Genomic DNA, 24762 nt, shown 5'->3' on the forward strand with positions numbered 1-24762 from the left:
GCAGGTAGCCTTTCCCATCCCCAGGGGATCTGCCCAACCCAGGGATCGAACCCAGGTCTCCTGCATTGCAGGCGGATTCTTTACCAACTGAGGTATCAGGGAAGCCCTGCATATCTGAGGTAATTGATATCTCTCCTGGCAATCTTGATTCCAGCTTGTGCTTCATCCAGCCCAGCATTTCATATGATGTACTCTGCATACAAGTTAAATAAGCACTCAATATGCCAGCAAATTTAGAAAACTCAGCTGTGGCCACAGGACAGGCTCTATCATTTAATGGCACCTTATTATAGGGATCCAGTGTCTACAGGTACCTCCCCAGACTCTTTGCTTCTCTTGGAGGAAATGTTTTGACTGACCAGTCTTTTGGGGTGCTTTTTAAAAAATCCCATGCCTTTCCTAGATAAATTAAATTTCTGGTTATGGAAGTTAGGCATTAGCGTTTTATAAATACTTTCCAAAAGATTGCAATGTGCAGTTAGGGTTGAAAATCATTGATATAAAGCAATTCATACATAGCTTGCTCTCCTTTTGGCCTTAAACCCCTCCCTCTGCCAAGAGACTACCTGAAAGAAGCTTCACTGACATTTAATATGTCAACTATTTGGCTTAATTGGATTTCCCATTACATTCAATTTTTGCACTAAGTGATGTATCTTGTTGTCAAGTCTTTGAAGACTCTATCTCTAGAATGAAAGAAAACCCTAATCTCCAGAAGAGGTGAAGCAATGGTGGTAATTGCAGTGCACTTCTCATAAAATAGGGCATAGTGATGGCAACTTTGCTCACTGAGTTTTCTGTGCTTCTCTCCCAAAAAGAGCTTAAAATACAGCCTGGCTTCTATGAATGAGAACTTGGGTCTGACAGTCACTAAGAAGGATTGCAAATGGCATCAGATCATTTTTCAGAAAGTGTTTTTAAAAGTCTTCCAGGAAATGAATATTAATCTCTGTCCATGGTGAGAACCTCACAGTCTCCTTTATTATTCTTACTGCAGTGGGAGGAGAGCCAGAAAGTAGTCAGCCAGCACTGGCTCTCCCCAGGTTTTTCTCTCCCCTCGGGCAGACTACAGACTATGAATTACATTCACTCTCCTTCTCCCACTACTGTGCTAATCTGATCTGAGGGATGTTTGGGATAAAATTAATTGTGGAGAAATTCAGTTGTGCTTTATAATGTCTTGCATTTATGGTCTGCCAGTTATTTACCTTTAAAAATACTCCATCTTGGGACTTAGCTGGTAGTCCAGTAGCTAAGACTCTGCGCTCCTGATGCAGGGGGCCTGGGTTCAACCTCTGGTCAGTGAACTAGATCCCACATGCTGCAACTAAGACCTGGCACAGCCAAATTAATAAAAAAAAAAATTTTTAAAAAAACATCCCATCTTATTATCCAATTTTAACTTCACAGAGGTCTTCATTTTAGGGATGAGGAAATGAACAATGTCCAGGTCATTTTTTTTAGTATGGGAGGCCTGCTTGGAAATGAAATTTTGTTTCCAGAGCAATGATTTTTCTCAATCTAAGCCTTGTCTTGGTTGCTTAAGCCCAGTATTGATGAGGTTTTTAAACAGCTGCAAAATGAATAATAGCTAATGCTATACCCAGCTTCTTTCAAATGTTTTCAACCACCCAGACCTCCAGTTTCTCTGTATCATGATTGGCTGACACTGAACCACATCTGGTCAGCTGCTTGATCACTAAGAGGACTTCACAGATACAGTCACCACTTGGAATTGTTGGATGGCTCATCCCATCATTTGACAACAGGGACACAGTTGTTGTGGGTACTCAGTGGCTACTGTTAACTTCCCAGTTGCTAACATCTTTCCTGGAGGAAATATAAAGTGGCACAAAGATGGGTCCCTCCAGAGCTTATGGGGAGCTCTGATGCCCATCTGTTGCTGATGGCCCTGGGACCCAGCATATGTCTTCTTCTCTGGAAACAGTCATATATAGAAATAAACTGTGCTGTGCTAAGTCGCTTCAGTCATGTCTGACTCTTTGTGACCCTATGGACTACAGCCCACCAGGCTCTACTGTCCATGGGGTTCTCCAGGCAAGAACACTAGAGTGGGTTGCCATTTCCATCTCCAGGGGATCTTTCTGACCCAGGAATCAAGCTCGTATCTCTTATGTCTCCTGCATTGTCAGGCAGGTTCTTTAAGACTAGCACCACCAAATAAATTAAATTTACTCAGATGAGAGCAAACGGAGGTTATTTATTCTGCTGGCTATAGTAAGGGCCAGCCACCATCTCATGCATCTGACAAAAACACAAAAGTGGACAGAGGACTGGAAACATTTTATAAAAAAAAAAAAAGAAGGGAGGCCTCAGGGCTGCTCTGATAAAAGGTGGTTGGTGGCGTGTGTAATCTGGAGAGGAGCTTCTAGAAGCAGAACATCTTAGGTGATTGGTTTGGGAAACCATTTGACTTTCTCTGGTTGGTCCTGAGTTGAAGGCTGGGGAAAAAAACTGGCAGTCATTGACCAAGTTCTGAGCACTCTGGGCATTTTGCTTCAGATGTTGTGGATCAGAGTTCTGTTGTTATATTTGGTCTGGCCATTGTCCACTTGTATACTCTGTCTTTCACAAGACAAATTGAATAAGCATATGTCAGAAGTAATTTATGCAGCATCCCATCAAGAAATAAGGGACTCCCTGTGATTCTGAGTCTATAATTCTTATTTATTAATATTTATTTATTTGGCTGTGCTGGGTCTCAGTTGTGGTACTTGGGATCTTCTATCTTCATTGCAGTTTGGAGGATCATTAGTTGTGATATGTGAAATTCTTAGCTGCCAACTTAGTTGCGGCATGTGGGATCTACTTCCTTGACCAAGGATGGAACCTGGGCCCCCTGCATTGAGAGTGCAAAGTTCTAGCCACTGGACCACTAGGGAAGTCCCTATAATTCTTATTATTAATTGAGTTAAAATGAGGATATGTGCTTGCTTACCAAGGACAAATCAATTTATTCAAGCATATCATGACTCTGTGAGGCACTGGCCTTGACTAATTAGAGTCTGTACTTTTGGCCTTTTTGTTTTTGCATAATCAGGTTCTATAACTTCCATAATCTCTTTAATGAACCATGAAGAAAGACATTACTTTGCTTTATTCTTTTTCTAAGATGTGTTTCAGCCGTTTATTTTATCATATTCTTTCTTCAGAAACTTCCTTAAATTATAATGTGAATGATATCAAATACGTTTTGTCTTACAATTAAAAATTTAACTTCTTACTCATTCAGTACTTCAGAGTCTGTGGACTGTGAGGAAGTTGGTTGCACATTAGCTTTTCATCTTCAGTGAATAATTTAGAAAGACTGTCTCCTGAGGACTCTCTGCTTCTGTAGACTGTGGGATAATTAACCACAGCAAAGCACCTTGATTTCTTTTGCCTCTTAACAGGAACTGCTAAATCTGTTTCTTTCCCACAGTTCATTATTTTTTATCTTTTCCTATTTTAGCTTATATATACGTTCTCTGCATTGCCTCCTCCAACCAGCTCCCTCACCATTCCTGTAATAGTGCTTTCTCTGCAACACTCTTTTCTTTTAGGGATTTTATTCCTCTGCTCGGGCTAATATATGCAGTATCAGACTGGGTGGTTTAGATAACAGAAACTGGAGTCCACAAGTCCAAGATAAAGGTGTCAGCAGGGTTGATTTCTTCAGTGGCCTCCATCCTTGGCTTGCAGGTGGCATCTTTTCCTTGTGTCCTCACATGGTCTTCCTGCTGTGAAACTGTGTCCTAATCTCTTTTTATAAGGACATGAGTCACATTGCATTAATGCCTAACTCTAATGTCCTCATTTTAACTTAATTACCACTTTAAAGACCCTAATACCAAAACAGTCACATTTGCTAGTACAATGGTTTAGGATTTCAACATATGCATTCAAAAGAGGTGGGGTGGGGGATGCAATTCAGCCCATTAACAGAGACATGATTACAATTTGTGATTGAATATTCGTCTTGAGAGTCTGTGTTTAATTTCTCTCTTCTGCACCACAGTACAAGTTCCATAAAACAAGGGATCATGTTTTCTGTTTTCTGTGTGTATGAACCACCAGTACAGTCCCTAGCACAAACCCATTCAGGATCTGATTTTCCATGATGCAGGAGAAGCTTGCATGGGTCCCTGCCATGGCAGTTTATTGCTGAGAGATGATGCAAGTTGTAATAATACCAATTTTTTATTCTTTTTCTCAAAGACAGGATCCCATATTACAGGAGTTTTAAAGCCCACAAAATCTGGAACTAATCCTAGGTCTATTATCGTTATTTAGTAAATATTTCTTGAGACTTCTCAGGTGACTCAGTGGTAAAGAACCTGCCTGCCAATTCAGGAGATGAAGGAGACGAAGATTTGACCCCTGAATCGGGAAGATCCCTTTGAGGAGGAAAGGGCAACCCACCTCAGTATTCTTGCCTGGAAAATCCCATGGACAGAGGAAACTAGTGCGCTACAGTCCATAGGGTTGCAAAGAGTCAGACACAACTGAGTGGCTGAGCATGCATGGCATGCAAATGTTTCTTGAATAGATTATTGAACAAAACTTGATGTGACTGCTAACTTATAAAGAGGCAGTTAATCTATTTTTACAGAGATGATATTATAAAGTGGCCAGATCAAGAAAGCTTCTTTAAGGTAAAGAAAATTACAGATAATGTTTATCTAAGAAAAAAGTAATATATGTATGCATCTACTTATGCTTAAAGACAATCGGAAAATAAACAATTTAAAATGTTTTGAAGTTATCTATAAAGAAATGAAGGGAATACAGTGTAGGGAGTGGGAAACACTTGATTTCTTTGAATACTCTTATTTTTTAGATTTGAATTTGAAATAATGTAAATAGTTTACATAATCATAAAATTTAATTGAATTTTAAAGCCAGTTCTTGCAAAAAAAAGTTTCAAATGGAACAAATGATGAAAAGGAAAACAATGCTTACTTGACCCATTATACCTGTAAAGTATTTGCTTCCAGCTCTACAGCACTTATATGTGTTTATGATTTTGTTCCTATGGGAAATCTCTTTTCAAGCATTTCCTTAGTCCTCCTCAGTTTGCCATCTGCCAACAGTTGCTTGGGGTGGAGATGCTCCCCAGAACTTACCCTGTGTGGGTCATAGCAGGAGGGAGATGCGGGAGGTTGGTTCTTTTCAGTACTAATAATCTTCAAATGTATCTTTTCCATCAATAACAGAGTCTTCTTGATAAACTGGGTCATTTCAAAGTCATAGATAATATAGAGTTCAAGGCTTCTCCCAAACTGATTCACCAAATAAGATTCACATTATTTGTTTGTTTGTTTGTTTACTTATTTTTGGCTGTGTTGGGTCTTCATTGCTGCATGGACTTTTCTCTAGTTGCAGCGATCTGGGGCTACTCTTCATTGTGGTACAAGAGCTTCTCATTGCAGTTGCTTCTCTTGTTGCAGAGCATGGGCTCCAAGGCTTCAGTAGTTGCAGCTCCAGGGCTCTAGAGCACAGGCTCAATAGTTGTGGCCGACAGGCTTAGTTGCTCCACGGCATTTGGGATATTCCCAGATTGGGAATCAAACCTGTGTCTCTTGCATTGGCAGGCGAATTCTTTACCACTGAGCCATCAGTGAAGCCCAGTAAAGCCATTTCTAAGACAGTTCACAGGGATCCCATCCTGTGGCTATCCACAGTGCTTATGCCCAGGATCCCTTCATTTCCTCCGTCTCTTCAGAGTTATCGTCAGTCTTTCAGTCTCCTCAGCACAATTTGTCCTGATAACATTTTCCCTCTTAATGTCTAGATTAAAAACATTTCTTTTTGTTGGGAGCAGAGATAAATTACAAGTTTGGGATTAACATATACACAATACTATATATAAAAAATAGATAACCAACAAGGATAAACAAACTGTATAGTACAGGGAACTAAACTCAATAGTTTGTAATCACCTATAATGAAAAAGAATTTGAAGAAGAATGTATCACTTTCCAGTACAGTTGAAACAAACACAACATTGTCAATTAACTATACTTCAATAAAAAAGTCTGCAGTCCATGGGGTCGCTAGGAGTCGGACATGACTGAGCAATTTCACTTTCACTTTTCACTTTCATGCATTGGAAAAGGAAATGGCAACCCACTCCAGTGTTCTTGCCTGGAGAATCCCAGGGATGAGGGAGCCTGGTAGGCTGCCATCTATGGGGTCGCACAGAGTCAGACATGACTGAAGCGACTTAGCAGCAGCAGCAGCAATAAAAAAGATCTCTTAATCTTATAGCCAGCCTCAAAATCTTGACTGTTGCCTTATTTTTAGTTAATTCCAATAGTTGAATGACTCCAGTTCTACCCAGAACTTTCTTATTCTGACTCATTTAGATTTTCTTAAGATTTGGGTTTGCAGTAAAACCTGCCTATTTTACTTAGATCACAACTTGTAGGCAGAGACTAGAATTTCTGCAATATGCTTTGCCATGCTAAATATGATATAACCACAAGATATATTCTTATAACATGAACCATTCATCTATGAGTTATAGCACTCACTGTAATACAGCATCATTCAGAGATATTTGACTTAGCTTGTATCCCTGGTGCAGGGGCAATAAGCAAAAATTTATTTTGGAGGTATTGACCTTTAATGTCTCTGTGTATGGTCATTATCTTTTTACCACAAGCTTATCTGCCTTCTCAAAAATAAATTGTGTTTGAGATCTCTCCACCTTGCAATGTAAAATAGATTTATTTCAGACTGAGTTTATACCCTAGTGACTTTCAGAAAATAATTACCTCCACTCTGGCTAGCATCCCGGGAATATTGGCATTCCATACTGACACTATTATCAGTGACCCGGCTACAGATGTTCCAGGTACCCCCTCCACGAGTCTCATTATGCATTCTTTTCTAGAAATGATCATGACCTATACATCTATAATCTGTTTCCTTGGATCACCAAAGGATCCAATGGAGTTGTCCATTGGGCGATACTATTCATGTTCTCCAAAGTAGAGTTAAGATACTCTATAGCTGGATTCATATTTTATAGATGGCCTAAAGAGTTTCTACTGTGTGTACTCTCAAACTTTGTGGTTTAGTCATTAAGTCGTGTCCGACTCTGGAGACTGCATGGACTGTAACCCACCAGGCTCCTCTGTCCATGGAATTTTCCAGGCAAGAATACTGGAGCAGGTAGCCATTTCCTTCTCCAGGGGAAGACAACTTAAGCCTGCATCAGAATAACCTGGAGAGCTTACTAAAGCACTGATCACTGGGACCCACATCCAAAATTTTCAATTCAGTAGGAATGGAGGTCATTCTGAAAATTTACATTTCCAACAAATTCCTAGATGAGGGTGTTGCTGTTGTATGAAGAACATCACTTTGAGAAGCAATATGGCAATGGCACCCCACTCCAGTACTCTTGCCTAGAAAACCCCATGGACGGAGGAGCCTGGTAGGGTGCAGTCCATGGGGTCGCTACGAGTCGGACACGACTGAGCAACTTCACTTTCATGCATGGGAGAAGGAAATGGCAACCCACTCCAGTGTTCTTGCCTGGAGAATCCCAGGGACGGGAGAGCCTGGTGGGCTGCCGTCTATGGGGTCGCACAGAGTCGGACATGACTGAAGCGACTTAGCAGCAGCACCAGCAGTGGTATATGACACGATTCTTACATGTACTGTTCAGGACAGGGATAACTCACACCTCAAGGAGTTTGTGGTCTTATTGGGAAAATATTTATGTAAATAAATATCATAAATAAATAACATACTGCCCTTAGGGGATAACAGACAGAGTAAATCGACAAGAGGAAATGCAGATTTAACTTTCCATTTATGAGATTAGGGAAGCCTATGTGGAGGAGGTAAGTGACTGAACCTGGATCAATGGGTGGAATTTAGAAATGTAAGGCTGAAGGATGAAATGGAGAAATATATTCCATTTGAAATACATTGCATTTAAAAACTGTAGGAAAAAATCTCCATTTTTATATTTATGAGACAATTCAAAGTCTGAAACTTTAAAAAATTTTCAGTTGTCTCAAAAATGTCAAAATTGTGTTTCTAAAACAGATTTTATTGCAATAATGTTAATCAATTAATAGTAATGTTTTTAATGTGCTAATGCTGTTGTGGTTATGTCAAAATGATTTCTTATCTTTTAGAAAAGCATACTGAGATTTTTGTGGGTGAAATGACATGTTGTTTGGGAAAGTGGATGGAGTCTGGATAGAGCAGAGTTGACCAATAGTTGATGGTAGCTAGGGCCCTGTGACAGGTACATGAAAGATTCATTGTATTATTTTGTTAACTTTTGTGTATGTTATAAATTATTTATAATAATTTTCCACCCAAAACAGAAACTATATGAGCAAAATTAAAGAAGTACAGGGCTCATTGTTTATTTCTATTAAAATGTAAAGTAAACAATTGAACAATAAGGGTAAAATGGTAACTTGAGACCATTTCATTCAATGATTGACTTGAATGCCACTAAAGAGTATGGACTATATTTTTAAGATAATGAAGGAACACAGAGTGTTTTGAACAAGGAAATAGTATGCACTTTGAGAATATTATTGTGGTAATGGTAGGCAAAGCAGATCAGGAGGGCAAGAGTCTGAAGGTAAGAACCATGTAGTAAGGGTCTGAATAGAGATCTAGAGAATAGAAGAAAGGGAAAGTGAGGGTGGTGGAGTATAGGTGAATCTGTAGGTGTTGGTGGGCTTCATAGGTGGCGCTAGTGGTAAAGAACCCACCTGCCAATGCAAGAGACTTAAGAGACACAGGTTTGATCCCTGCGTCTGGAAGATCCCCTGGAGGAGGGCATGGCAAACCACTCCAATATTCTTGCCAGGAGAATCCCATGGACAGAGGGCCTAGAGGGCTACAGTCCATAGGGTTGCTAAGAGTCAGAAACGACTGAAGCAACTTAGCACGCACGCATGTGGGTGTTGGCAACCAGTTAACCATAAAGGAATCATGGAAGATCCAAGATTATGAACTTGAGGACTGGGAAAACACCAGTTCCATTAAAAGAAAGGGAATATTCGCCAAGAAAATGATCACGTTTGTTTTTGAAATATTACTAGTGAGGGATTTTTGTGATCTGACCAGGAGATAAATAGAAATATGTGATTGAAGTGCAGAAAAGTATGCAAGACAAGATGAATCTGAGAGACATCTATGTGAGATCAGATGAGATTGCCCTGGGAAATAAGTTGGTGGGAAAAATGAGTCACAGACGTTGGGAAGCATCTAAATTTTGGGATTAGGGAGGAGAATAGGAACCAGAAAAGGGACTAGTAGAGAGGTAGAAGGTGTAGAACTTCACATTCATATAGGTGTTTTTTAGCATCAACTATTCTACCCAGCAACAATTAGACCAAAATTTAATTATGAGAAATTAAAACTGAATATTCTTTGTACACCTATGTTCATAGCAGCATTATTCAAAATAACCAAAAAGTGGAAACAACCCAAATAATCATCAATGGATGAATGGAGAAACAAAATGTATATGCATATGTATTAGACAGGGTGCTACAGAGAAGCAGTACCAAGAGGATGTGTATACATATATAATAAGGAATTTGCTTCTGTGAGGATTTTCTGGATGTTTCTACCTACTCATACTAGAAGTCAACCTAACAAAAATAGTCCATTAAAGAGGACAAAAAATAAGTCAGCTATAAGATGTTCATCTTACTGGAAGAGATGTAGTTGTAGCCTGTGTCAGTCTTGAATATCTCAAAGCCTTGCTGATGAGCTCTTTCCAATTTGCTCATTGATCAGTCATGTGTGTCTAGATTCCATCAGAAATTCATTAGAAATGGTCTGAGCATTATTCCAAGCTGAAGAAATAATTATCTTGAATTAGTAATGGCCTAAAGAAATTGCTGAAACTATTTTCTGATTATTGCTAAAAATTTAGTTTCCATTGTGCTGAGATTAAAATTGTACTTGTGAAACATTGGTAAATTATTAAATGGATAATACTAATTAATTCAACTTGGATTGGGGTGGAAGGGATGCATTCTGTATTTATCTGGACATAGCAGAATGTATGTTTCCTTAAAATCAAAATTGTATGAGTAGTGTGATTGTCTTGTTTTGGGAGCCATATGCATTGCCTTAGCTAAAGGTAGTATCGAATTGCAACAATTTCTCTATTTCTTTGCTATTGTAGATTTTGTTCTATTTAAAGTCTTATTTATATGTGTTTAATAGGCTAGTGTATTGTACAGGAAGTAGGTAGTATATAAATCATAATAACAAGAAACCATCTTATGTTACAAGGACCTTGTCCAAGGTATTCTCATTTACCTTTTCTTTTAGTCTTCACATAGGGTATATGAAGAAGATATTATTATTATTATTACCCTCACTTTATAGATAAGGAAACTGAGATTAAAGAGACCAAGTAACTTGCCCATCATCACACTTAGCAAATTGGTGGAGCCCATCATCACATTTAGCAAATTCAAACCCAGGTAGTCTTATTGCAGAGTTGAAACGTTACTCAATCTGTAATTAACTGGAGAAATAAATTGACTGCAAGACATTAGCGCTTTGTTAATATCGTCAACAATATTCTCTCAAACTCAACATATTAAAATTATAACTCATGATGCTTCTTCCTCCACACAACACATCTCCCTCAACACACCAGATCTGCTGAAAAGAGAGCTTCAATTCTGCCATCAGCATCATCATTGTCTCAAACCTTAAATTACCTCTGACTTACTTCTCTCCTTTTCACATTAATCTACCACACAGCCAATCAGAGACAGCAAGTAGCAAGAATCCTGGCTATTAAAAGTTTTTTATGTATTATTTTTCATTGAAGTATAATTGAAAATATTGTAAATCAGAACTATATGAGTTTCAGGTATACAACGGTAATGCTTCAATATTTTTATAGATTATATTCCAGTTAAAGTTATCAGAAAATATTGGCTATATTCTCTGTGCTATATAATATATTCTTGTAGTTTATTCATTATTTACATAGTAGTTTGTATTTCTTAATCCCCTACGCTTATCTTGCCCCTCCCTTTCACTGTTAAAAATTTTGTGTTGCTGAGTTTCTACTGGGGCAGGGACTACCAGTATTAGTTACTGCATTTTCATGTCTCTTTTAATTTACAGGGTTAAAACCAGAGTCAAGAATTTTGGAATTTGTTATTATTAGAAGCCAATAAACAGTAATATTTCAGCCACTAGACAGATTAAGCAATAGTATTTTTATAAGCTTTATTAGTTTTATTTAAGCTACCTGTAGTATTAAAGAAAAGGCTATATACTTGGCAACAGAATACAATTAAAGTTCAATATTTCTGTTTTTTTGCGGAAAGCTTTATCTGAAAAGGATGAATGGCCAGTCAGGCGAATTCTCCAGGAACTGTTAATACTTTGCTGAAGTAGAGCTGACGAGGTCGGCAGTTCTCAAATAAGAACTACCAATCCCAGAATGCCATTTTCTGTATTTTTCTCGCGAGAATCCCGGAGGGCTAGCTCGACCAATCACTTCATGAAAGAGCCTACGCTATATAAGCCAATAGGTAGGCTTATGGGAGCCCAAAGGCGGGAGGCGGAAGGCGCCCTAGGTTTGAAATAGGAAAGTTGGCTCGGCTCTGGCAGCGGATTTTGGAGTTGTGCTGTTGGTTGAAATCGAATCAGGTCTTGTGGGGCAGGTGGCTAGGCTCAGGCCTGCCGGAGAAGGTGGGAATTGAGCTGGGCTCCGAAACCCGCCTGTCGCGGTAGGGGAAAGGGGGTTTGGAGGCGGAATGCGTATTTGCGGGGCGGAGTCTGAAATGTACGTCTTGTTGCTGTTTAGGGAGCAGAAGGGGCAGCCACAAGGCAGAAGTGTTTGCGGTTTCACCGAAGACAAGTCTGCGAATTTTCTGGGGAGATTTTATGTCATTGGGAAGGTTGTAGCGTTACAGAAAACTGATGGGCTCTTACAGAACATCCTTTCACGGGAGGAACTGAGGCCGGGAAAGTCGAGGTTACTTGTACAGGTCCTGGACTAAACCCACTAAACTCTCCTCCGGTTTCCATTTTACTGCAACCTTTCTTTACCTGGAGGTGGAGGAGGAAGAAGGAGTGTAGATTTGTGGGATCTTATCCCATGATAGGGGCCCCACCTTCTGGGTTCTGGCAATCCAGGCTGGAATCAAAAGGGTCAGAGTTGGAAGGAGTCTTAGGAGTCCCCAACTTTACTTGTGAAAAAACGGAGGCAGAGTCATTTTTCCCAGGGTCAGAGTGAGTGTTGTGTGGGTTACTACTAATGAATTCCTAGGGAATGATGGTGTTCTGATTTCCTGCTGCACCTTTACCATAGTTAAGTTTAGGTGGCTTGATCTGCCCTGGGATATTTAGAGTTAAAAGTAAGTTGCTATGGGAGCAGGGGTTTAAGGGATGCACATTACCCTATCAAGAAGGATTTACTGTATAGCCCGGTAAATTGAAATCTTGTAATAAACTATAATGGAATCTAGTAGAAAAATAGAATATAGATATATACATATATATGACTGAATCACTTTGTTGTACACCTAAAACTAACACAGTATCGTAAATCAACTATACTTCAGTGTATTAAAGAAAGTAAGTTGCTAACCATTTTCTAGCAAATTTCAAACTGCCAAAATATACTTGACTAAAATATGTGGCTGATATGGTTTCAGTAACTTAAAAAATACAACATGTGTCCTATTTGTTTTGTAGCCGTGTCTTATAAAATGGTAGAGGATGAACTGGCACTATTTGATAAAAGCATAAATGAATTTTGGAATAAATTCAAAAGCACTGTTAGTGACACCTCCTGTCAGATGGTGGGACTAAGAGATGCCTACAAGGATTCCATTAAAGCATTTGCAGGTACCTACATTTAACTCATAACATGCTGTTATTCTTTGTTCTTGTTTGTTTTTTAGTGTAATTTCAGCTGAATTGAAACTTCATCTCCTTTTCTCTTTCAGAAAAGCTGTCTGTGAAATTAAAGGAAGAAGAACGGATGGTTGAAATGTTTCAGGAATATCAAAATCGTATGTGACAAACTGTAGAAATAGATCATAGCGGTTTTTTTAGATTAAACATCTTCATAAAACCCCGCATACAAGTGAAACAGTGTGTTTATGTATATCAGTTCAGTTCAATTGCTCAGTCGTGTCCGACTCTTTGCGACCCCATGGACCACAGCATGCCAGGCTTCCCTGTCCATCACCAACTCCCAGAGCTTGCTCAAACTCATGTCCATTGAGTCGGTGATGCCATCCAACCATCTCATCCTCTGTCATCCCCTTCTCCTGCCTTCAGTATTTCCCAGCATCAGGGTCTTTTCCAGTGAGTCAGTTCTTTGCATCAGGTGGCCGAAGTATTGGAGCTTCAGCTTGAGCATCAGTCCTTCCATTGAATATTCAGGACTGATTTCCTTTAGGATGGACTGGTTGGATTTCCTTGCAGTCCAAGGGACTCTCAAGAGTCTTCTCCAACACCACAGTTCAAAAGCATCAATTATTTGGTGCTCAGCTTTCTTTATGGTCCAACTTATGTTATGGTCTAACGTATACGTATATGTCGGAGAAGGCAGTGGCACCCCACTCCAGTACTCTTGCCTGGAAAATCCCATGGACGGAGGAGCCTGGTAGGCTACAGTCCACGGGGTCGCTAAGAGTCGGACACGGCTGAGCAGCTTCACTTTCACTTTTCCCTTTCATGCACTGGAGAAGGAAATGGCAATCCTCTCCAGTATTCTTGCCTGGAGAATCTCAGGGACGGCGGAGCCTGATGGGCTGCCGTCTGTCTATGGGGTCGCACCGAGTCGGACACGACTGAAGCGACTTAGCAGCAGCAGCAGCAGCAGCATACATATGTATATATGTATATACAGCTTCCCTGGGAGCTTAGTGGTAAAGAATTTGCCTGCCAGTGCAAGAGTAGCAAGAGAAGTGGGTTCAATCCCTGGATTGGGAAGATCCCCTGGAGGAGGAAATGGCAACCTATTCCAGTATTCTTGCCTGGAAAATTCCAGAGGAGCTTGGCAGGCTACAGTCCATGCGGTCACAAAGAGTTGGACTGAGCACACATGCACACAATCCGGCTTAATAAATAGAACATCCCATGTTACACCTTCCTCTTCTCTCACCTCCTAGAACTAATCTTTCAATATTTTACTTTATTTATTTATTTATTTATTTTTAATTAGTTTATTTTCTATTTTTTAACTTTACAATATTGTGTTTGTTTTGCCATACATTGACATGAATCCACCATGGGTGTACCTGTTTTCCCCTTCCAGAACCCCGTTTCCACCTCCCTCCCCTCCCATCCCTCCGGGTAATATTTTACTTTAGTATTGAGATTTTGAATGTTATATATATGGCAGCATTTTATACTAATATGTATTCTGTGCCTTTTTCACTTAGCATTTGCTCATGAGATTCATCTTCACTGATGTATAAATGCCCGTATTTTTTAAAAATGAGTTTCACAACTTTGAAAAACTGGAGTTCTCTCAGCTCTGTGGATGTAGGTTTAAAATCTGACAGTTTTTCTCTCTATATTTTTATTGTTCCCGACTTTCTTTTCCATCACTCTGCAGATTGTCCGGAGTGGATTAGCAGCTTTTACTGAATTCTCACACACAGACCACAGGCTTGTAGCCACAGGCCAAAATCCACTGGAGATACTAAATTTGGCCAAACCATGTTTTGAACACTGTAAAATCAGAGTGTCTTTACATGGGACACATGTACTTAATGTGCTACAGTCCCTAATTGTTTCTTCCGCTTTGCTTTGCCTTGACCACTTACTTATTCTCTGGCCCCTGAAGACATGTGATTTTGGAACTCCTGGGAAGCTGTTATAGGCGACTTCTACCCATGTCCACTTTCTTAGCTGCCCTGAAGCTTCCATGCCCTTTTACTCCTTCTCATTCCCTCTGTAACCAGCAGCAGGAAGGAAAATCATACAATCCTTCAAATGTTAGAATAAAAACACTCCTCTACATGGTATTTTTGTACCACTTACTAGCTTAAATTTTTTCACACCATCATTAGATACCCTAATCCTGTGGGGTAAATCAATGGGACAGCCATTATTATACTTGTTTTTTGTTGTTCAGTCACTCAGTCGTGTCTGACTCTGCATCCCCATGAACTGCAGTATGCCAGGTTTCCCTGTCCTTCCCCATCTTCCGGAGCTTGCTCAAACTCATGTCCATTGAGTTGGTGATGCCATCCAACCATCTCATCCTCTGTCATCCTCTTCTCCTCCTGCATTCAATCTTTCCCAACATCAGGGTCTTTTCTAATGAGTCGGCGCTTTGCATCAGGTGGCCAAAATACTTGTTTTACAACTGAGGAAAAAAGGACCCACAGTTGTGATTGAATCAAGGTCCTTGGGTAACAACTGAGAAGCCAGATGGGAACTGAGAACTTTTGACTTTTAAATCTGCATCTCTTTTGCAGTAAAATTCTACTTAATTATACTGAAAAAGTAGCATTTTTCTTTCTGGTAATTCTGATAAGATGTTTATTTTTAAATTATGTCATATAATCTGATCATGTCCACAAAGTCTTAGAAAATACAGAAAAGTGTGTAATTGGTATGTTATTGCTTTATTTGCATTTCTGTGATTACTGAGTTTAAATTATCTTTTGTATTTGTTAACCATCTTCATTTTGTGTTTCCTCTGTTCATTCCTTTGTCCTTTTCAATTTCGAATTTATATTTGTGTAAATATATAGTAAAGAATTTACTATTCTTTACATTAAGAATAGTAACCTTTGTTGGGAGAGGATAGTTTAATGGTTAAAAGCATGACCTTTGAAGTTAAGACCTAAGTTTGAATCCAGGTCACTGTTGATTGCATTCTAGCAGTTGAAGCTGTGAGCAAGTTATTGAACTGCTGAGACTTCTTTTCCTTCTTCTTTGTTTTAATTGAAGTTATGGTTAGTTTACAGGGTGTTAGTTTCAGGTATACAGCAAAGTGATTCAGTTACATATACATATTTATTGTTTTTCAGATTTTTTTCCCTTACAAGTTATTACAAAATATTGAATAGAGTTCCCTGAGCTATACAGTAGGTCCTTGTTGATTATCTGTTTTACATATATTAGTTTTTCTTCTTTTAAAAAAGAGTAAGACGTCCATCATAATTGTATTATTGTGAAACTTCAGTAAATTTATATAAATATAAGAGCAAGTATCTAGCTTATAGTAGAGTTTTTATGCTTATTTGATCCAAATATAAGTTTGTCTGCTTGCCTGCCTTTCTCTTCAATTTCCTTTTGCCTTCAAGTAAAAAGATCTTTCCCCATATAGTTAATTTTATATTCACAGATACTGCCTTTTAGGTTTCATAAAGTTTCACTTTACATTTAAATATTTAATAAATGTGGATTTTATTTTGGATTTCAGCACTGTTTGGGGAACAATCTACCTCTTGATTTATGATATTTATCATATTAATTTCCTAAATATACCCATATTTGTTTGTGAACTTTTGTTTGTGTAACTGAGTTGTAGTCAACTACTACACTATTGTGTTAATACTGTCACAGTCACAGTTGTTAAATCTGATAGGGCAAGTCCCTTTTCTTATTATTTTTCTTACCATATTTCCTAGCGGTTCTCACCTGTGTAATTACTTTTGTTGAATCTTCCCTCCAAATTCCACTGGGGCTTTATTAAATACAGAAATGGGTTTGGGAAATATTTACATCTTTGTAATATTTAGAAGCGTAAAATGTCTCTCCATATAACTGGGTCAAATGTATGCCTGAGACAAGTTTTGCATTTTTTTTCCTTACAAAGCCTGCATATATCTTGATTTAGATTATTCCTGAATGTCCTATTTGTAAATGTGATTTCCCCCTTCCTCTTCGGTTCAGTCAGTTCAGTTCAGTTGCTCAGTCTTGTCCAACTCTTTGTGACCCCATGGATTGCAGCACGCCAGGCTTCCCTGTCCATCACCAACTCCCGGACCCTACTCAAACTCATGTCCATCGAGTTGGTGATGCCATCCAACCATCTCATCCTCTGTCGTTCCTTTCTCCTCCTGCCTTCAATCTTTGCCAGCATCAGGGTCTTTTCCAATGAGTTAGTTCTTCGCATCAGGTGACCAAAGTATTGAAGTGTCAGCTTGAGCATCAGTCCCTCCAATGAATATTCAGAACTGATTTCCTTTAGGATTGACTGGTTGGATCTCCTTGCAGTCCAAGGGACTCTCAAGAGTCTTTTCCAACACCACAGTTCAAAAGCATCAATTCTTTGGCACTCAGCTTTTTTTATAGTCCAACTCTCACATCCCGATTTGGAACCAGTCTGTTGTTCCATGTCCAGTTCTAACTGTTGCTTCTTGACCTGCATACAGGTTTCTCAGGAGGCAGGTCAGGTGGTCCGGTATTCCGATCTCTAAGAATTTTCCACAGTTTGTTGTGATCCATACAGTCAAAGGCTTTGGCATAGTCAATAAAGCAGAAGTAGATGTTTTTCTGGAATTCTCTTGCTTTTTCTATGATCCAATGGATGTTGGTGATTTGATTTCTGATTTCTCTGCCTTTTCTAAATCCAGCTTGACCATCTGGAAGTTCACGGTTCATGTACTGTTGAAGCCTGGCTTGGAGAATTCTGAGCATTACTTTGCTAGCGTGTGAGATGAGTGCAATCATGTGGTACTTTGAGCATTCTTTGGCATTGCCTTTCTTTGGTACTGGAATGAAAACAGACCTTTTCCAGTCCTGTGGCCACTGCTGAGGTTTCCAAATTTGCTGGCATATTGAGTGCAGTGTTTTAACAGCATCATCTTTTAGGATTTGAAACAGCTCAACTGGAATTCCATCGCCTCCACTAGCTTTGTTCATAGTTATGTTTCCTAAGGCCCGCATGACTTCGCATTCCAGGACGTCTGGCTCTAGGTGAGTGATCACACCATCGTGGTTATCTGGGTCATGAAGATCTTTTTAATATAGTTCTTCTGTGTATTCTTCTTTCTTCACTGCCTCCTTACCTTCCTCTCTTCCTCTCTTCCTTCTATCATTTTGGTATATTTCAGAATATACCAGATATCTAGCATTAAAATTAGGTATTTCTTCAAAGCATCTGAAAAGCCATCTTTAGAGTTTGTTCATCTTTGGTGGTGTTTTCTTTATGTACTTATTTGAAGGGGAGAGCTGCGAAGGTCATGATCTTCTGATTTTGTATTTCTTGGTTTAATTTAGCATTCTCATTTAAAAAGCATTTTTGGTCTCCTCATTTTTGTTTTCAAAGACAAATAGGACAGGATAAGGATTCTTGTTCTTTTACGGTTTTTTAATCGTCAGGAAATGCTTATCAATTAAAACATTAATTTTGTGAATATTTTGCTCCTTTTATAAATACATGTCGGAGAAGGCAATGGCACCCCACTCCAGTACTCTTGCCTGGAAAATCCCATGGACGGAGGAGCCTGGTAGGCTGCAGTCCATGGGGTCACGAAGAGTTGGACACAACTGAGCAACTTCACTTTCACTTTTCACTTTCGTGCATTGGAGAAGGAAATGGCAACCCACTCCAGTATTCTTGCCTGGAGAATCCCAGGGACGGAGGAGCCTGGTGGTCTGCCGTCTATGGGGTCGCACAGAGTCGGACACGACTGAAGCGACTTAGCAGCAGCAGCATAAATACGTGTTGATGAGCAAAGCATATAGATTCTAGCTAACACTTTGTGCTTCTTTCAGAAATCTGCAGACAGAATAAGCTCATTCAAGAGAAAAAAGAGAATCTATTAAAGTTGATTGCTGAAGTAAAAGACAAAAAACAGGAAGTGGAGGCACTGACTGCAAATATCCAGGATCTTAAGGAAGAATATGCTAGGAAGAAGGAAAGTAAGTTTCCAGTTGTACAGGTATTTAAAACAATCTAAATTTCAAAGTAGTGATGGCTCACAATTATGTACGTTCTGCCTTCTCCCCAGTTGATTGCCAGAAGTGGCTAACATACTTTAAGGCCATAGCCAGTCCTCCACCTCTCTCTGCAAGATGTCTGTGAAGTTTGCTAAGTGGGTTTTATTTTCCTTCTTTTGCTTAAAGAGCCTTTTTTTTTTCTGTCTTTTTAAAAATTTAGTTTTAATTAAAGGATAATTGCTTTACAGTATTGTGTTGGTTTCTGCCAAACATCAGCATGAATCAGCCATAGGTATACCAGCGTCCCTCCCTCTTGAACCTCCCTCCCACCTCCCCCCATTCCACCCCTCTAGGTTGTTACAGAGCCCCAATTTGAGTTCCGAGTCATACAGCAATTCCTATTGGCTGTCAGTTTTACATATGGTAATGTATGTTTCCATGTTACTCTCTCCATGTATCCCACCCTGTCCTTCCTAACCCCCATCATGTCCATAAATCTGTTCTCTATGTCTGTGTCTCCATTACTGCCCTGCAAATAATTTCATCAGTACCATCTTTCCAGATTCCATATATATGCATTAGTGAAGACTGATCCTTTTGTTTTCTAATAGAACCAGAGAATAATGAAATTGATATGGGAGTTTAATTAAGCAGAGTGGGAGACAGTTTCACTAAATAAGATTTGCTTGGGAGAAACCATCGTGTAATTTATGCAACAGATTAATTGATCACGCATCCTCTGCCAGGAACTATTAAGCGTGTTCTTCATGCTGTAAAGTCTCTTTGTCTAAGACTTTTATATTTTTTTTAAAAAGGTGCTTCTTTTAGATAGAAGCCTTGTTTACCCATAAATGAAATAATCAATTCTAAAATCTCTTGAAAATAGCAAAGTTTGTCTTGTGAATGCTTCTTCTTCTAGAGTTTGTGTACAAATCGACATTATTTTTTTCAACTCTTAAGTATTACTTAGGGAATATTGCATTAACTTTTGGAAAAAAGTTCTAAACTAGCATGAAATAAGGCTGACTTCCTATTTAAAATAATAGAATATTTTTCCAGTGAAGCAATTGATACATTTTTGGCTAACTAAAAAAAGCAAAATAGTGTACAAGAAGTCTTCTGTTTCTCTGCTAGCCTTGCAAGTCCTTGGCCTATTCATGCTGCTTTATAATAAAATAGAACAAAACTTATTCCTCTTAATCCTGGTATATATTTTTTCATGCAGTTTTTCCTTCCAGCTTGAATGAGCAGAAGCCCCTTTTGCTACTTGGTGGAGATAGAAAGTGTAGTAAATGTAAATGTAAGCTGATCTGTTTGCCTGGCATCATTTTTATGGTTTTTAAGTTTTTTTAAATTAGTTAAAGGAATATTAACTGAATGTTATTTAAAATATTCTATACTCATTGTCTGTGTTTTTAATAATAGCTATTTCCACTGCTAACAAAGCTAATGAAGAGAGATTGAAAAGGCTACAGAAATCTGCAGACTTGTATAAAGATCGACTTGGACTAGAAATTCGAAAAATTTATGGTTAGTATATTAATGTAAGTAAAACATAGGATATTTGAAAAGTCTGTCTTAAGTAGAAAAGAATCTTTAAAAATATTTTCAGCTAAGATAATGACCACATTTTTAACTTTTTAAACAGTAGGAAAAAATTACAAAACTTTTATCATCCTAATGTAATTACTTATGCCTTGGTTATTTATCACCCAGTATTTTAGTAAATGTATTTTAGGCATGGTTGCAAGCATGCAAAAAGATTTTTTGTTTCTTGTTCTTACTAGTATTGTATGATTAGTATTTCTCTAATTGCTATAGCGTTCATAATGGTAATTTTAACATAGTGGTATAATAATTCATTCCATAAGTGTAGCTTAATTTATTCAATCTTTTATCTATTGTTTAACTTGTATATTATTCTGAGTTTAACACTTGGATTTTACATTTTTCAGTTTTAGAAATACTATAATGGACATACATAGACTTCTCCAGAGATGAATTACCAAGTTAAAGCATAGGAATATTTCTGTCGCCATTACATATCTATGTGTCAATAGAAATATTTATGGTGTTGGGAGTCCCCAAGATTACATTCAGTTTTGGTGATTCACTAGAAAGATTTACAGGACTCAGGGTGGCTCAGATTTATGGCAGTGAAAGGATACAAAACAAAATCAGCCCAAAGAAAAAAGTCACGTGGGGCAAAATCTAGAGGAAACAAGTTTTCAAGAGCCTTAAGCCAGTGGAGTCACACAGGATGTGATAATCCCTTCAGTGTCGAATTGTGACAGTACACGTGGAGTGTTGTCTACCAGGGAACCTCTTTAGAGACTCTGGAAGCTTGGCCTGGTTTTCCTTGGACTTCACCCCAGGAATTATTTACATTGCTGATTTTGCTGTATCCTTTCACTATAATCATAGCACTGAGTACAACCAGTGGTGAGCCCCAGAAATCCTCCTAGTGAATTTTCAAACCTGTGGTGGTCTTGGGGATCTCTGATACACCAGACAAGGACCAATCTAGCAAGCAGACCTTTTCTGGGGATAGAAGTCTCAGGCCTGCTAGGTCAACACTTTTATGTAATCTGTGTATAATGTAAAGAGTACCCATTTCATTGTTATTTGTGCCAGAATTGTAGTTTCTTTTTAAAGTTTTTTGGTTTATTTTGTTATCTGGCAGTTGATTAGGTAATAGAAGCTTTTTAGAAATACATTTCTTTGATTATTAATGAAAATGTGACCATTTTCCCCATTTATTTACTAATAATACTTCTTTCTGAAATTGGACCCTTAAATAAATAAATAAATAAATAAATAATAAATAAATCTGTTTGCCTTAGTTTTGGTGTTTTTCCTATCTGTCAGAATGAGTTTTTAATACAAAATATTAACCTTTGCTTAGAGGAGAACATAAAGACCAGCTCTGAGCTTTTTTAAAAATTTTATTTAGTTTACTTAGTTTTAATTGGGGGACAACTGCTTTACAATATTGTGTTGGTTTCTAAAAATATGGAACGCTTCATAAATTTGCATGTTATCCTTTCATGGGGTGATGCTAATCTTCTCTGTATCATTCCAATTTTAGTGTATGTGCTACCGAAGCAAGCGCAGCTCTGAACTTTTGATCCATTGGTCTTTAAGTTTATCTTCACTGTTATCCTGAGGTGCTTTTTTGTGTTTTGTTTAATTTTGTCTCAAAACCACTTTTAAAGCTTTAAAATTATTTTTAGATTTAAAGTAGAAGTTTCTCATAGTCCTCAAAATCAGAAAATACTGTTTTATAGCAGTGTAGATATTAATCAGAAATGGAAGGAAGAAAGTTCATCTCAACTGAGAGCTTTGACACAATAAAATAATTCTCATACTAAATAATTTAATCCCTTTTTTCAGGTAATAAATTGCAGTTTATATTCACTGATATTGACTCTAAGCATCCTGATCGCCCATTTATGTTTTCCCTCTGCCTAAATGAAGCAAGAGACTATGAAGGTACGTACTCCTATCTCTTAACTGGTGCTTAAGATTGGCATCCCAGAATGTTATTTGACTTAGAACATAAAGTAACGTGAAGGCAAGTAATATTCCCACAAGCTGTTGCTTTCTTTTCCAGTCTTGCTTCTTGTGATATTGTCTTCTAAAGGCAATGACTATAGTTTTGATTTATAGATAGTACCCAGGAACCTTAATAAGTAACTTCTCTTCCGGATGGCACAGTGCCACAATGGCTGAAAGACTTTAAAGACCAACGATCACTGCATTTCATATGCAAGTATGAATTATCCTCTTAAGAGAACTTAAAGCTAAAGCTATAAAGGATATGACTGCCTAAATGTGAATATTGTATGTGATCTAAGTAGATGATTTTCAATTTGAATGTGATAATTTCCAAAAAATAAAGTTTAAAATACTGTCCTATCCTGAAAATCCCAAGTGTTGCTAATTTTGCTTCGTTACTGATTCTGCAGTGGGCCAGAAAGGTCTTTAATGTGTGGGAAGTTATATGTTCAGCAATAGTGTGAACAAAAAGAATGGAAATTTATTTATCTCTTTTTATTATTCTAATGTTAAGGATTCTAAAGTAATCCTTAACTTACTGAAATTCAGAAAAATGGTTCTTAGCTCTTTATACCTGTGTCCTAAAAGCATTTGTAGTAATAGCAGATGGACGCTCAGGAAAACGGCTGAGTTGGCTCCCTGATGTGACTTAGTTACTCGAATTTATATTTTAGGAATGTAGTTCAAGTACAAATGTTTGGGGTTTTTTTTTTTTCTCTCTAGGTAAATATCTTCTAATCTAATGGCTGCTAACTTTTAAAAAGCAAATCCCAAAACCTCCTACCTAGCTTCTCAGTTTTCTCTAAATTGGATAGCCTCTCTTGTTATATAGTGTTATAGTATTTGATAATGTATTAAAATAGAGTCTACAGTATAAATTTGGAACCAAGTGCTCTTTGCTGTTCTTTCTCTGCTTTGGTCATGGGCCTTGTTTCGCAAGCAGTCTCAGCCAAAGAACTAGAAATCTGACAGGCTTCAATTTCTTCTCCTTGGACAAAGGACAAGACTGATGGTAGAGAAAGTTGGATCATTCCTTTTCTTCGACCACCTTCACAGGAGACTTGCTCCTAGTATGTACCAGCTGGTGCACCTGCATATGAGGGCCATATTGTTATTTGTGACTTTGAGTCCCATTTGGCCATGTAAATACAACTTTGGGAACAGCAGCTACATTTTCTAATGATCCCCATTTCAGTTGTAAAACAGCAGATATTTCTTGCCATAGTTGTCAGTTATTAAGGGTTGGCATTGAAAGTTGTTCTTTTTTTGATCGAGTGGTCAAAAATTAGATTTGAGGCCAAATTTTGCACAGAAAACTGACAACAGTTTAAAAAAAGTACTGTTAAAATAGTTTAAATAGTTAAAATGTATGGGAAAGATGATAGGAAATGGCCTTCTGTTCTGTATCTCTAAGCTCTTCAATCCTTGATTACCATCTGTTTAAAATAAGATTGTAGTATTTAATATTTGAATATTTAGAGATTAAACAAAGGAAAGGTCCAAAAGATAGTTAGGATATGAAAATCAAGTTTGTGTGTCATTCTATGCTGAAAGCATTTCAGGAAAATGGAATTGAAATGACTTGAATCATATGAGAGCATCTAAGTTAGAAATACTTCTCTTCTAAAAATATTGTCTTCTTTTTTTTTCCTCCTAGTGTCAGATAGTGCTCCTCATCTTGAGTGCCTTGCAGAATTTCAAGAAAATGTAAGGCAGACCAACAATTTTTCGGCTTTTCTTGCCAACGTTCGGAAAGCTTTTACTGCTATGGTTTATAATTAATGTATAAATAGTGTGTAAAAACCATTATCCCTCTTGTGTTTCTCTTTTTTAAAAAACTGTCATTATTTGGTGTTTGTCTATAATTTTTATTTTTGTGACATTTCTGTGTGCTGATTTTTGTCAATTATTTTAATTAAAATCTTGGGAAAGAGGGTTTAAGTCAAGCTATTAGAAGTCATGGGTCAGTAATAATAAGAAATGAAGGGAGTGAGTCCAACTTCTGGTTTGCAATTTCTAAAATGTACTTCACAGAGTAAATGCTATCATCCTAATGTCTTAAAGGAAGGAATGTTTTTATCTTAAACCAAGAGGGATCTACAGTTAAAGGACAAATCATTGTATCAGAAGAAAGTTGGCACTGTTCTAAGATATCTAGAAAAGGATCTAATTTTGAAAATCCAAATGTAGAAAATTTATGAGCAATTTCCATTCTGTAATATTTATACTGGTTAGTTGTGGTCTAGACATATATTTGACATCTTTGGAGTCTATTCAATACAGACTAGAACTCAATCAGTTTTCTTCTAGGATTTCATT

The 24762-nt window shown here is 37.9% G+C and overlaps 1 protein-coding gene and 1 non-coding gene across 6 annotated transcripts; one reads left to right on the forward strand and one right to left on the reverse strand.

The window, feature by feature from the left end:
• The first annotated feature begins 11482 nt into the window (after positions 1–11482).
• SPC25 (SPC25 component of NDC80 kinetochore complex) lies at positions 11483–24249 on the forward strand. 5 transcript variants are annotated; one of them, XR_014080202.1, is made up of 8 exons: positions 11504–11555; positions 12724–12876; positions 12978–13043; positions 18721–18867; positions 20311–20415; positions 22279–22377; positions 22499–22657; positions 24101–24249. XR_014080202.1 is itself a non-coding variant. In XM_081582613.1 (8 exons), exons 3-8 carry the CDS (start codon positions 12738–12740, stop codon positions 24223–24225), a joined length of 681 nt encoding a protein of 226 aa, XP_081438739.1. In that variant the 5' UTR covers positions 11570–11715; positions 11831–11924; positions 12724–12737; the 3' UTR covers positions 24226–24249. The 5 variants fall into 5 exon arrangements, 4 of the variants coding, with proteins under 4 accessions (XP_081438735.1, XP_081438739.1, XP_081438738.1 ...); XM_081582613.1 differs by lacking the exons at positions 11504–11555; positions 22499–22657 and adding exons at positions 11570–11715; positions 11831–11924; XM_081582609.1 differs by lacking the exon at positions 22499–22657 and having other exon boundaries at positions 11483–11555.
• On the reverse strand, positions 21892–21997 carry LOC145543906 (U6 spliceosomal RNA). The gene has a single exon (XR_014081151.1). It is a non-coding gene; the product is annotated as a U6 spliceosomal RNA (small nuclear RNA).
• Positions 24250–24762: the final 513 nt, after the last annotated feature.

Source organism: Giraffa tippelskirchi, chromosome 3 (genome assembly GCF_054371585.1).
Source record: "Giraffa tippelskirchi isolate mGirTip1 chromosome 3, T2T-mGirTip1v1.2.pri, whole genome shotgun sequence".
NCBI lineage: Eukaryota > Metazoa > Chordata > Mammalia > Artiodactyla > Giraffidae > Giraffa > Giraffa tippelskirchi.